Source organism: Sphaeramia orbicularis, chromosome 12, assembly GCF_902148855.1.
Source record: "Sphaeramia orbicularis chromosome 12, fSphaOr1.1, whole genome shotgun sequence".
Classification (NCBI taxonomy): Eukaryota; Metazoa; Chordata; class Actinopteri; order Kurtiformes; family Apogonidae; genus Sphaeramia; species Sphaeramia orbicularis.
In genome coordinates, this window is record NC_043968.1 from 62164985 (window position 1) to 62177460 (window position 12476).

Here is a 12476-nt window from a genome sequence, read left to right on the forward strand (position 1 = left end):
TCCAGACCCACCTTTTGAATATGGCTTTGAACTAATGCTCCTTTTTATTAGCTTACCAGCTGACAGGCCGTAAGCTATCGTCGGCATGCGGCGTCTGTCATTGTCATTGTCAAACTACAATTCTGATTGACTTCAAACTTGGTATACAGCTTCTTTATGATGATGTTAACACAAGGTATGTATGGTGGTGGTGGTGGGGTGCACTGATTTTATATGTAAAGCACTTTGTGCTACATTTCACTGTACAAAAAGTACTATTTAAATAAAGATTGATTGATACTGTGTGTTTCCTCTATTTTTTCTTTGTTCAATGTTACATATCAGAATAAAAGACAAACCCTTTTAGTATGTGTACAGATAATGAAACATATAAATATATAACAGTAACAGTGAACTGACCACAGTCGCTGTAGTTTACAATGTGGACTCTGCAGGAAATCACACAGCTCCGTCACTGATGAATCCTGGAGGTTGTTTTCATCCAGAATCAGTTCTGTCAGATGGAATGGATTGGACTTCAGAGCTGAGGCCACAGAAGAACAGCTGATCTCTGACAAACTGCAGTTATACAACCTGAACAAAGAATAAATCATGGAAATTAAAATCCATTAATGACACACATTTTATTTATTTATTTTTAGGGCAGTCAAAATTAACACATTAACACAGATAAATCCATCATCATAATTAATCTGATTGTAAATGTTAACATCATTAACTCATCTGAAGCAGAATGACTGAACGTCTGCTCCAACACATTTGGGTCAGTTTGTCCAGTAGAGTTAGAGTTAGAACAGAACCAGCAGAACCGACCCATAAAGATGGAAGAGCAGAACCAGCAGAACCGACCCATAAAGATGGAAGAGCAGAACCAGCAGAACCGACCCATAAAGATGGAAGAACAGAACCAGCAGAACCAACCCCTAAAGATGGAAGACACTTCTGTGGGGGGCATGAACTGCACTCAGCAGAAGGACGATTCCAGCACCAACTGTGTGTACCTTTGTGTGTAAGCAGTGCATGTTCTACCCCTGTCTGCATGGGTTCTCTCTGGGTTCTCCAGTTTCCTAACATCCTCCTTCTTAATAGTTTCAATGGGAAATCTATATCACTCATAGGTGTGAATGTGAGAATGAATGGTTGTTTGTGTGTGACAGTACTGCAGTGAACAGGGTGGACCCCACCTTCATCTATAGGTAAGAAGGATCACCTCTGGCACCCCCATGACCCTCAAGAGAAAAAACAGATGGATGTCTTTGCACTGAACAGTAGACAGTCAGTGAACTAACCTCAGAATTTCCAGTCTGCAGTTTGGACTCTCCAGTCCAGACGCCAGTTTCACTCCTGAATCCTGTAGGTTGTTGTAACTCAGATCCAACAATCTCAGATGTGAAGGATTAGACCTCAGAGCTGAGACCACAACTTCACAGTGAGTCTCTGAGAGTCCACACCTAGAAAGTCTATAAATACAGAATTTACAGGAAATTAATAATTAACACATTTATTGAACATCTGAGTCTCAATGAGGTCAGGATATGGTGTTGTGTGACACAAGTTTAATGAACAGTTCTAAGGTTTAAATAAGACAAGAAAACCAGATTAATAAAATAGACATGTATAAAGATGGATGTAATGACAGCTTCCAAACAAATATTTTTTAGTACTTTATTTTACCAGGTAAAATCAATTGAGAACAGCCTTTCATTTAAAATAATGACCTGGCAAGAGGCCCCAACAGACAAAAACAACAAAGACAAAACAAAACAAAAGACAGCAAAAGAAAAGCACTTCAAAGGAAACACCACAGATGAATCCAAGACTCGCAACCAATGGTGAAGAGACTATGAAGTTAAAAACAACTTAAATAACTACTAGAGTGTATGGGGAGAGAGAAGAAGGGGAGTCAACAAATGCAACAGTCAACTGGGGAATGTTGTAGTTTCTGTTTAAACATACAGAGTGATGGGACAGCTGAAACACCCTAGATCTCCCCCTAGTGGCTGGATGTTGTATAGGTCCTACTGTTCTCTTTGCTCTATTGCCGCGTTTCCACTACGTGGAACCAGCTTGGCTCAGCGCTATTACACCACAGTTTCATCTTAAACTCCTGTTTCGGTAGTGCTTTTTTGGTCCTTCTGTTATCCTGTAGGGTTGGTACAGGTAGTTTAGGGCGCCATGTTTTCTTTAGTTCGCTGTATCATCCTACAGGTAAGCTACATTATTTGCACTGACTGTTTAAAGCATAAAATTATCAAAGATTTTGGCACTTTAGAGTACATTTTGTGAGTTATTTCGTAAGTTGAAGTGCAAGAGAATTTATACCTAAATGATTTGTGGCGTTAATACCTTTATAATTGAAGTGAGCACAGCTTTTATTGTTTGCCTGTTAAAATTTCATTCGGAGATCTGATTTGGCCTTAAGATGTTTTAGCTTTTACTTATGGTGTTGTACTTGTGTTTTTGTTATGTAAAACACTGATTTAGTATGCTGTATCACCCTACAGATGACTATGGGGCAAAATAAACGGTCCTGCCACGATTCTGAACTCCTCTCCGTCTCGTTTCCTACGGAATGCACCCCAGCTAGCATCCCTTAAACACACACACAACGCAGAGCCACGTAGCTGCAGAGGTGTTTGAAACCCAGGCCATGGGACAGGGAGAGAGACAGGGCTACATATACATCCAGTAAATGTTCATTAGGCTGATATTTATTAAAGAAATCATTTTACTAATTACTTTGATTTGAGTAAGTTACATGATGATCTTAAAATGAGTGATTGACTGCTTCAATGACCAATCACTGTCAAGAATCCCTCAGTAACACAAACACAAAACAATCAGGCATCTGGTGGGTGACCTCACATCCCAGTGTCTCTACTCTGTTGACTCTGATCCTACAACCATCATGGCAGTTCCCATATTTCACTTTTACATTAACACAAGACAGAGGATTTTGTGATCCATCTTTATATTCAGTCTATGGTTCATACTGTTCATATTCTCATCAATACTTACCTGGCCTCTCTGCAGTTCCTCACAGCTGGGATCAGTCTGCGTCTTCCTTCATCTGATGTGTTGTACGTCTTCAGGTCCAGCTTACTCAGAACCACCTGTGACATCTGCAACATGTACGCAAGAGCTGAACACTGGATCTCAGACAGTCTCTTCTGTGATCTGTTCTTTGACTTCAGGAACTCTTGGATCTTCTGATGGACTGTTTGGTCCTTCATCTCCGTCAGACAGTGGAAGATGTTGATGCTTCTGTCAGGACAGATGTCCTCAGTGTTCATCTCCTTCAGGTTCTTGATGACTTCATGGATGTTCTCTGGTCTGTTCTCTTTTGGACCCAGCAGACCTCCTAAAAGTCTGTGGTTGGACTCCAGACAGAGGCCATGGAGGAAACGAACAAACAGATCCAGGTGTCCATTCTCACTCTTAAGGGATATTTTCATCATTTTTTTGAGGAAAACATTCAGGCTGTCACTGGCTGTGAACATTTTCATGAAAGGGGATTTTGAGTCCTTGTCCTGGTCTCCCATAAACCTCTTCAGAACCTCTGTGTTGTTGCTGGTGTAACAGTGGTAGATGTAGACTGCAGCCAGAAACTCCTGAACACTCAGATGAACAAAGCAGTAGATTGTTTTCTGGAAGATCACAGTCTCTCTTTTGAAGATTTCTGTACAAACTCCTGAGTACACCAAGGCCTCTGTGACGTCCAGGCCACACTGATCCAGGTCTTCTTGGTAGAACATCATGTTTCTTTTCTCCAGTTGTTCAAATGCCAGCCTCCCCAACTTCAGAAGGACTTCCATGTCTGCCTTTGTCATCTCTTCTAGACTTGTTTCATGTCCTTTTTCATACTTGTTGTTTTTCCTCTTTGTCTGGACCATGATGAAGTGTGAGTACAGGTCTGTCAGGGTCTTGGGCAGCTCTTCTCTCTGGTCTGAAGTCAACATGTGCTCCAGAACTGTAGAACTGATCCAGCAGAAGACTGGGATTTGACACATGATGTGGAGGCTCCTGGATGTCTTGATGTGTGAGATCATTTTGTTGGACATATCTTCATCAGTGGATCTCTTCTTGAAGTACTCCTCCTTCTGGTCATCAGTGGTGAAGCCTCGGACCTCTGTTACCCTGTCCACACATGAAGGAGGGATCTGATTGGCTGCTGCAGGTCTAGATGTTATCCAGATGAGAGCTGATGGAAGCAGGTTCCCCTTGATGAGGTTGGTCAACAGTATGTTGACTGATGACTTCTGAGTGACGTCTGAAACAACCTGACAGTTGTGGAAATCCAATGACAGTCTGCTTTCATCCAGGCCGTCGCAGATGAACAGAAGTTTGCAGATACTGATCTGCTCTGCTGTGACCTTCTGTAATGTTGGATGGAAAAGATGGAGCAGCATCAGCAGACTGTACTGCTCATCTGTGACCAGGTTCAGCTCTCTGAAGGACAGCAGAACCACCAGGCTGACGTCCTGGTTTTCTAAACCCTCGGCCCAGTCCAGAGTGAACTTCAGCACCGAGAAGGTTTTTCCAACTCCAGCCACGCCGTTGGTCAAAACCACTCTGATGGGTTTCTGTTGGTCGGGTAAGGCTTTGAAGATGTCCTGACACCTGATTGAACTTTCTTGGATGATCTTCTTGGAAACTGTCTCCAGCGTCCTCACCTCATGTTGGGTATGAACGTCTTCACTCTGTCCCTCTGTGATGTAGAGCTCAGTGTAGATCCGGTTTAGACGGGTTCTACTTCCTGTTTCACCAGTTCCTTCAGTCACACATTCACATCTGCTCCTCAGACTGAGTTTATGTTCAACTGCAACCAGACAAGAAACACTTTAAATAAACACAGTTGGGTAAAAATATCTATCATCTGTCAGTGAATGCTAATACTATTTCATGTTGACAACAGTTTCAAATGAAAAACCCTAGACCTGTTACTACGGAACCACTGATCAGACATGGATCTGATTTATACAAACAGGAATTATTCCAAAGCAGTTCTAACAACATGGACAAGATGATTGTCACTGACCAAATAATCCTTAATGTGATTGAATTTACAGAGAATCAGTGAGTTACTTTCTTAAACCATCATCGACTGTAAAACATTATTTGATCAACGTGAAATAAAATCAGTGTTTTTGTTGATAATTTCCAACATATGATAGAAAATGTAGTTCAGTCTAATGCAATTCAAATGTTCTTTGTTGTGATGCTCAGTTAGTGACAGTTGAACACATGTTGTGTTTAGTGAAGTGCAGACATGTTCAGACAGATGTCCAGTCTTACTTTGGACAGAGCTGTGGATCTGCAGCTCAGAACCAGACTGGTCCAAGTATGAAGTGATGCACTGTCTGCAGAACCAGTGTCCACAGCTGGTCCGGACCAGATCACTCCGGACCTTCTGACACAAAGAACAGGACGGTGGGTCCACCTCAGGAAAATTAGTCCTCTCCGTCTCTCTGTGGACATCAACACATTGTTTAGAAGAAGCTTCTTCAAAGTTCTTTCAGATCAGCTGTTCAAAGGATCAGATCTACACTCGGAACTCTATCGGCTCATTTCTGTAACTTTGTGCTGGGTCAAGGACCTGGTCTGGTTGGGGATCAGACCCAGGACCTTGTTGCTGAATGGTGCCAGTGTAAACCACTGAGCCACCTCAACTCACAGTCTGTATGAAAATGGCAGCTGGAAGGAATGATGAGCCTCCATTTCAGGTCACATGTCCAACCCAATGCACTAGTTGATTCTTTTGAACCCCATGTTAAGTCAAACCCACCCGACCTGTGACCCAACTGCCTTAACCCAGCGGTCGGGTTCTGAAAACAACCCAGCATTTCTAAGTGTGTCCACACCACACAGAGGACTTCCATCTAAAACTGGTCTGGTCTTACTGGTCTGTTTTGGAGCTGATTCTCACACAAACATGTGTTTAATGTTCATTCAAATGAAGAAAACACTTCAAACATAAAAACAGGTTCTCAGTGTCTGAACCTTTACAGACATTTGGTTCATGATTTAACATCTTTATTTTTGTCAGATGTGAGTGAGTCTCATGTGTTTCAGAGACTTTAAGGCTGTTGTTAATCTCAGAGTCTCAAACATCAGCAGCTGGAGTCCAAATGATGAGTTTAGACCATGTCACTAAACCTGGACTGGAAAGTGTCAGTTGTACTCACACACCTGAGTTTGATTTGAACCAGTTGCTGACAGTAATTGATCACATTTGTTACTTTCCATAAAGATGTATGCACGATATATCCCAAGGACTTCAAAAGTCCCTCAATTATATATTGACCCGTCTGCATTGAGGCCTCTGTCAAACAGCTTTTATATGAGTTAAATGTCACAATAGACTCTGGATGTGAAATGAAACCACTGCTAAAACGTGTCCTGCAGATCATTTTAAAGAATAAATAGTTTCTTACTCTGTGTCTGAAGGTCCAGGTTCACGACTAAAGTTTAGAGGCCAATGCTTGGACCGGTCAGTCTTCATGGACAGACATGTGGACACTGGAGACTCTGCTCTGGGTCTGTTATACTGACCTCTGAAAACAACACAAGTACAACAGTTGGATTGGACAGTATGTTAGTGTTATTAACATGTGAACACTTCATTTTCTATCACCTTTGGTTATTATTGATGTGTGTTTTTATTCTGTCCGAAGGAGACATTTGGACTTTAAAGTGGACACATCATGTCCTATTATGTCTCTACTAGGGATGGGAATCTTAGTTGTAAGGCCGATACGAGACGCATCTCGATACAGCTTCTCCGATCCGATATATTAAAGATACGTGTATGGCATCTCATGATGTGATGCAATACGATTCACACCCAAATTATGATACAGCGCAATTAAGCACATTCTGAGTGAACATATTTAATCTGGTAAAAAAAAAAAAACGCAGTGCAATTCAATGAGCTTGACTATTTATTTATTAAGTAAGACCATGACTTTTTATAAAGTGGCTTTAGTTCAATTTCAGAACATGTGCCTCACATTCAGTCAGGTGAAAAAGTTAGGACTTTGTTTCCAAAGTCTTTCTCTGTATGTTTGTAACACTCAACTTCTTGCTCCCTCACCGAATCAATTTGTAATGCAATGTATTTGTAATGAAGGTAAAACAGAAAAAGGTTCTGTCACTTTAAGAGACACCTGCACAAAGTACTCTGGAATACACTGTTGGATCTGTATGACACTGTTTTAAGGAAATATCTCCAGTATGAACGGCAGTATTTAATGCAGTTCATATAGTAAAAAGTACACGTTCATACACCACATGTTGTCTCCTCCCTTCTAAGTCTGTCAGATTCACGTACAGACATTGCAGTATTCATCCGCGGAGCTTGTGCCACAGTCCATCCACGGAGCTCAGACTGTTAGTGTACAGTGTACACATCCGCGGCGCACATTAACATTGGTCTGGAAAGAAAAACTTTACCCAAATAAATAGTAACATTTTTAAATGCAAGTAAGAATATATTCCATTAAACGGATCGAATTTTATCTTTACAAACATTCAATAACCGATGCATCGCGATATCGTTCCAAACTTTTCATTCACTCACAGCTTCTCTACAGGTGCACCGGTGCACTCAGATCGTGCACGCGAGTGTCGGCGTATCGATGCATATCAGATAATCTTCCCATCCCTAATATATATATATATATATATATATATATATATATATATATATATATATATATATATATATATATATATATATATAGATAGATAGATAGATAGATAGATAGATAGATAGATAGATAGATAGATAGATAGATATAGACAGACAGACAGACAGACAGATAGATAGATAGACAGATAGATAGATATAGATACAGATATATAGATATATATATATTTTTTACTCTTCATAAAGATGTATGCAAGATGTAGCCGAAGGACTTCAAAAGTCCCTCAATTATACATTGACCCATCTGCATCGAGGCGTCTGTCAAACAGCTTTTATATGAATTAAATGTCACAATAGACTCTGGATGTGAAATGAAACCACTGCTAAAACGTGTCCTGCAGATCATTTTAAAGAATAAATAGTTTCTTACTCTGTGTCTGAAGGTCCAGGTTCACGACTAAAGTTTAGAGGCCAATGCTTGGACCGGTCAGTCTTCATGGACAGACATGTGGACACTGGAGACTCTGCTCTGGGTCTGTTATACTGACCTCTGAAAACAACACAAGTACAACAGTTGGATTGGACAGTATGTTAGTGTTATTAACATGTGAACACTTCATTTTCTATCACCTTTGGTTATTATTGATGTGTGTTTTTATTCTGTCTGAAGGAGACATTTGGATTTTAAAGTGGACACATCATGTCCTGTTATGTCTCTACTGTTGTTTAACCAATAAAATCCAACTAGAATCAGTGTCTCATGTTTGTTTAACTCTGACAACCTGTCAACTGGTAGTTTACGTCCATGTCAAAACATGTTAAATAAACAGATGCCTCCAGACTGACCATCTCTGATTGGCTTCATATTTTATGAAAACTTATTAATCCTAGTAAACATCAGAAAAACTGAGCCTGATATTTTCATTATTTATTGAAAAATAATCAGCCACAGTAGAACCACAACATGTAAAATAAATATAAAACTTTTGACAGATATGATTTGCTCAGATGTGGAAATACACCAGGACAAAACTGCTCCTGGATCCAAATAAATAAATAACTAAATAAATAAATAAAAGCTCTGAGGCTCAAATGACACATTAGTGTGAATGTTCATCAAGTTGTAACTTGGTAAAGATGCTGCTGTGGATTTTCTTTTACACATTAAAGACATCTTACACTTTAGACCAACTTCTGGTCCATGTGTCCTTTTGTCCTTATCTCTGTCTTTTAATAATTTAATGGCATTGACTGTCAATTTAAAGTGTTGTAACCAGTGTTGGGAAAAACGCATTATAAAAGTAATGCATTACAGTAACAGATTACTTTTTGCTGTAACGCAGTGGTGTAAGGCATTACTAATCAATTTTCAGTAATATTTTACTCGGTACATGTTCAATAGCACGTGCATCACAACACACTTTTTGTCCATAATTTAATTACTCAAATGAAAAAAACAAAAAATAAAACAGAAAGACTGCGAGACCTTAAGGCAGTGTTTTTCAACCTTGGGGTCGGGACCCCACTTGGGGTCGCCTGGAATTCAAATGGGGTCACCTGAAATTTCTAGTAATTAATTTAAAAAAAAACAAAACATACTAGTAAAAAATGTATGATGAGTTGAGAGAGACAATCACAATCCATAAAAGATATGACAAACTCTGAAGCTGAAACTGCAGCACTGTGGTTCTGTTTATGTGTGGTTCTGTTTAACTGTGATTCTGTTTATCTGTCATTCTGTTTCTCTGTGGTTCTGTTTCTCTGTCAAATGTTCATTGTGGTCGGTTTCAGATGCTGCAGCTCTTTCATAATTCATTGTTTGACTTCTTGTTTGTTCAGTATTAATTGTCCTCCTTGTAAATCACAGCTGGACTGACTGTACATATCCTGACCAAGGAAAATCCAATTCTCCCTTCGTGCTGTAATCTACACCTGGATTTACTGCCTCCGTCCACAATAATATACATTATAAAGACTAAATGTCCTCTAACATTAACCTTTATTTGCAACATAGTATAGCAAACTATTACAGGATCAACAACAAATTAATTTTAGCAAAAAAAAAAAAAAAGTCTCTGTTTTGAATGTCTGGGGTCACCAGAAATTTGCAATGCTAAAATAAAGTCAGGAGCCAAAAAAGGTTGGAAACCACTGCCTTAAGGAATCCAAAATGTGTCTGTAAAGTTCTATTTCCTGTTGGTTTTCAGCCAATGGGTGAAGACGGCAGAAGACAGTCCATTGTCCACATGGACGTATGCTCAGTACTAAACCTAACCCTGCTTTAAGGGTCCAGTAATGCATTACAGTTCTTAGCTCAGTTTTATTTGGAGCACATAGAATCATCAGAAAACAAAGAACCGAACAACATGGTCAAACTAAAGTTTTCAGAGCTTGAAAAAGAGTGGGAAGAAGTCTAACTTATAGACCCCCCCCCCCCAATGATTAAATTAATTCTGCTTCCATTGCTTTGTTAACACCCTTTTTTTCTATATATTTGTTCAATAACACAAAGCATCCATGCAAACCATTCACATACACTTATTTTAGTCACCTCACACACAATAAGATTTACATAATCAACCGTTATTAATATAAACTATAATATTTATATGCACTTTAAATATTTACTACAAATACAATCATTAATAAATGTGATAATATCTTCCAGTCTGAGACAGTAATAATATTGTAATGTAAGGAATTACTTTAAAAATAACAGTAATCTGTAATGGATCCCAGTTTGGAAGTAACTTGTACAACACTGGTGGGAACAGCCAAATGCATGTCAGTTCGTCTTCTGTCAGACATTGTGGTCCACAGCCCCTCACTCTTCAACTTTCTGTTGCACTCATTCTGTTTCCTGCATCTGGGTCAATATATATCTGAGGGACTTTCTGAGTTGCCATTACAGGGTAACATAGTTGACATTTGTGCTGTTTTCAGCCCTAAAATCAACATAACCATAGCACCACATGGCATTTTTACACAAAGATTCTTCTAAATATCATATTGTAGCAGCTATTTGTCATCAAATTTAAACAACTTAAAAGTCACTGAACTGAAGGCTTTAACAGAACTCAAATAACCAATAGATGCACCACGGGTTTGTGTTCTACGCAGTCAAAAACACAATGTCCAGACCATAGATGGATTCCAAGTAGTTTATCTTCAGGCTTTTTACAGGCAAACAACAACCAAGGCCGTTTTGTTGTCTCTCCTGTTCATCCTGGCAGACTTGACGACTGTGACTGACTGACTGGTAGAAAACCACAGGCCCACCCAGGTGCATGATGGTCTAATGCCATGTTTCCACTGTGTGGCACTGGCTCGACTCGGCTTGGCCTTTTTGCATTTCCATTACGAAAAAGGACCTGGAATCTGGTACCTGGTACTAGTTTTTTGGTATCACCTCCGCTGAGGTTCCAAGCGATATTAAACCGTGACGTATAACACTGCATACCACTGATTGGTCAGACAGTTTTCTCTGTGACCCACCGTTTTACAGAAAACAGATGTGGAAGTTGACAGTAAATATAGCGGTACATTAATCCACATGATAACAGCCCAAAACTACACCGAGCTGGTTCCACGTAGTGGAAACATGGCATAAGTTGGTGCTGTCTATTTAAACCCAGGTGCCCACGGTCTAAACCAGGGGTGTCCAACCCTGGTCCTGGAGAGCCACAATCCTGCATGTTTCAGATGGATCCCTCTTCCAGCACACCTGAGTCAAATGATCAGCCAATCATGAAGCTGTGCAAAAGCCTGATAATAACCGTCAGGTGGACTGGAAAAGAGAAACATCTAAAATATGCAGGACTGTTGCTCTCCAGGACCAGGGTTGGACACCCCTGGTCTAAACCAATAAGAAAACACAAAACAAAAAGTTGCTAAATACTAAAGAATGAAAGTAATAACTGTGAAAATCCAAAAACATATCCTAAATATTAAACAAAGAAAAAGCAAACAAACCAAAAATAAACAATTAGCAAAAAATACTAAATTACTGAACAAAAAAGGTAAATTAACGTTGAACCATAATTAAATACACGAATAGCTCCTACACATATATACAACTGAGTCACATTGAAATTGAAAGTTATTTGTAAAGATACTGTTGTAACACTGTTGACATAAAAGTGCCATAAATACACACTTGACTCCCACACTACTTTATATTAAATAACTAAGAAAGACGAGAAAGAACTTGGAGTCTTGCCAGTGTTTTCTTCAGGAGGAAATGACATCATGTGGAGCAGGTCATGTGATTTGTAATAAACACACTTCCTTCACAGGTGGTTTTGTCATGGGTAACTTAGATGAAAGTAATTTCTTGGACACAGATACAATTTATTATTTTCCATATAAAATTTGATATACTGCCAAAAAAGAAATATCTGTCATGATTGTGTCAACTGAATAAAAAGAACACAATCAAAACAATTTTTGACTTAACTCATTTTATTATTGTTTAGCTAATTAGAGGGTGGTTGTTATTAAATTTGGACGGTTCTTTAGTTGACATTTTAGCATATCCAGTCATTTATTCATTATTTAATAATCATTTATTAATAAGTGATTGTTTCCATTATTAAATAATTATGGAATTTTTAAAGACATGATCAAAATGAACATATATATATATATATATATATATATATATATATATATATATATATATATATATATATATATATATATATGTATATATATGTTAGGCCTGTAACGGTACACATACCGAACCGAACCGTTTCGGTACACACCTGTTTGGTTCGGTACACAGCTGTACCGAAACGGCACAGTATGATGAGAAAAAGAAAAAGGAACG

At 39.0% G+C, this 12476-nt stretch overlaps 1 protein-coding gene across 1 annotated transcript in view; it reads right to left on the reverse strand.

Moving 5' to 3' along the window:
• Window positions 1–12476, reverse strand: part of LOC115430832 (NACHT, LRR and PYD domains-containing protein 3-like) — a 30075-nt gene that overhangs the window by 12958 nt on the left and 4641 nt on the right. Inside the window, exons 4-9 of the mRNA XM_030151087.1 lie at window positions 8079–8198; window positions 6435–6554; window positions 5296–5468; window positions 3019–4819; window positions 1290–1460; window positions 400–573 (exon numbers count right to left, since the gene is read on the reverse strand). Of these exons, the coding sequence (XP_030006947.1) occupies window positions 400–573; window positions 1290–1460; window positions 3019–4819; window positions 5296–5468; window positions 6435–6554; window positions 8079–8198 (2559 nt within the window). The remainder of the gene's footprint in view (window positions 1–399; window positions 574–1289; window positions 1461–3018; window positions 4820–5295; window positions 5469–6434; window positions 6555–8078; window positions 8199–12476) is intronic.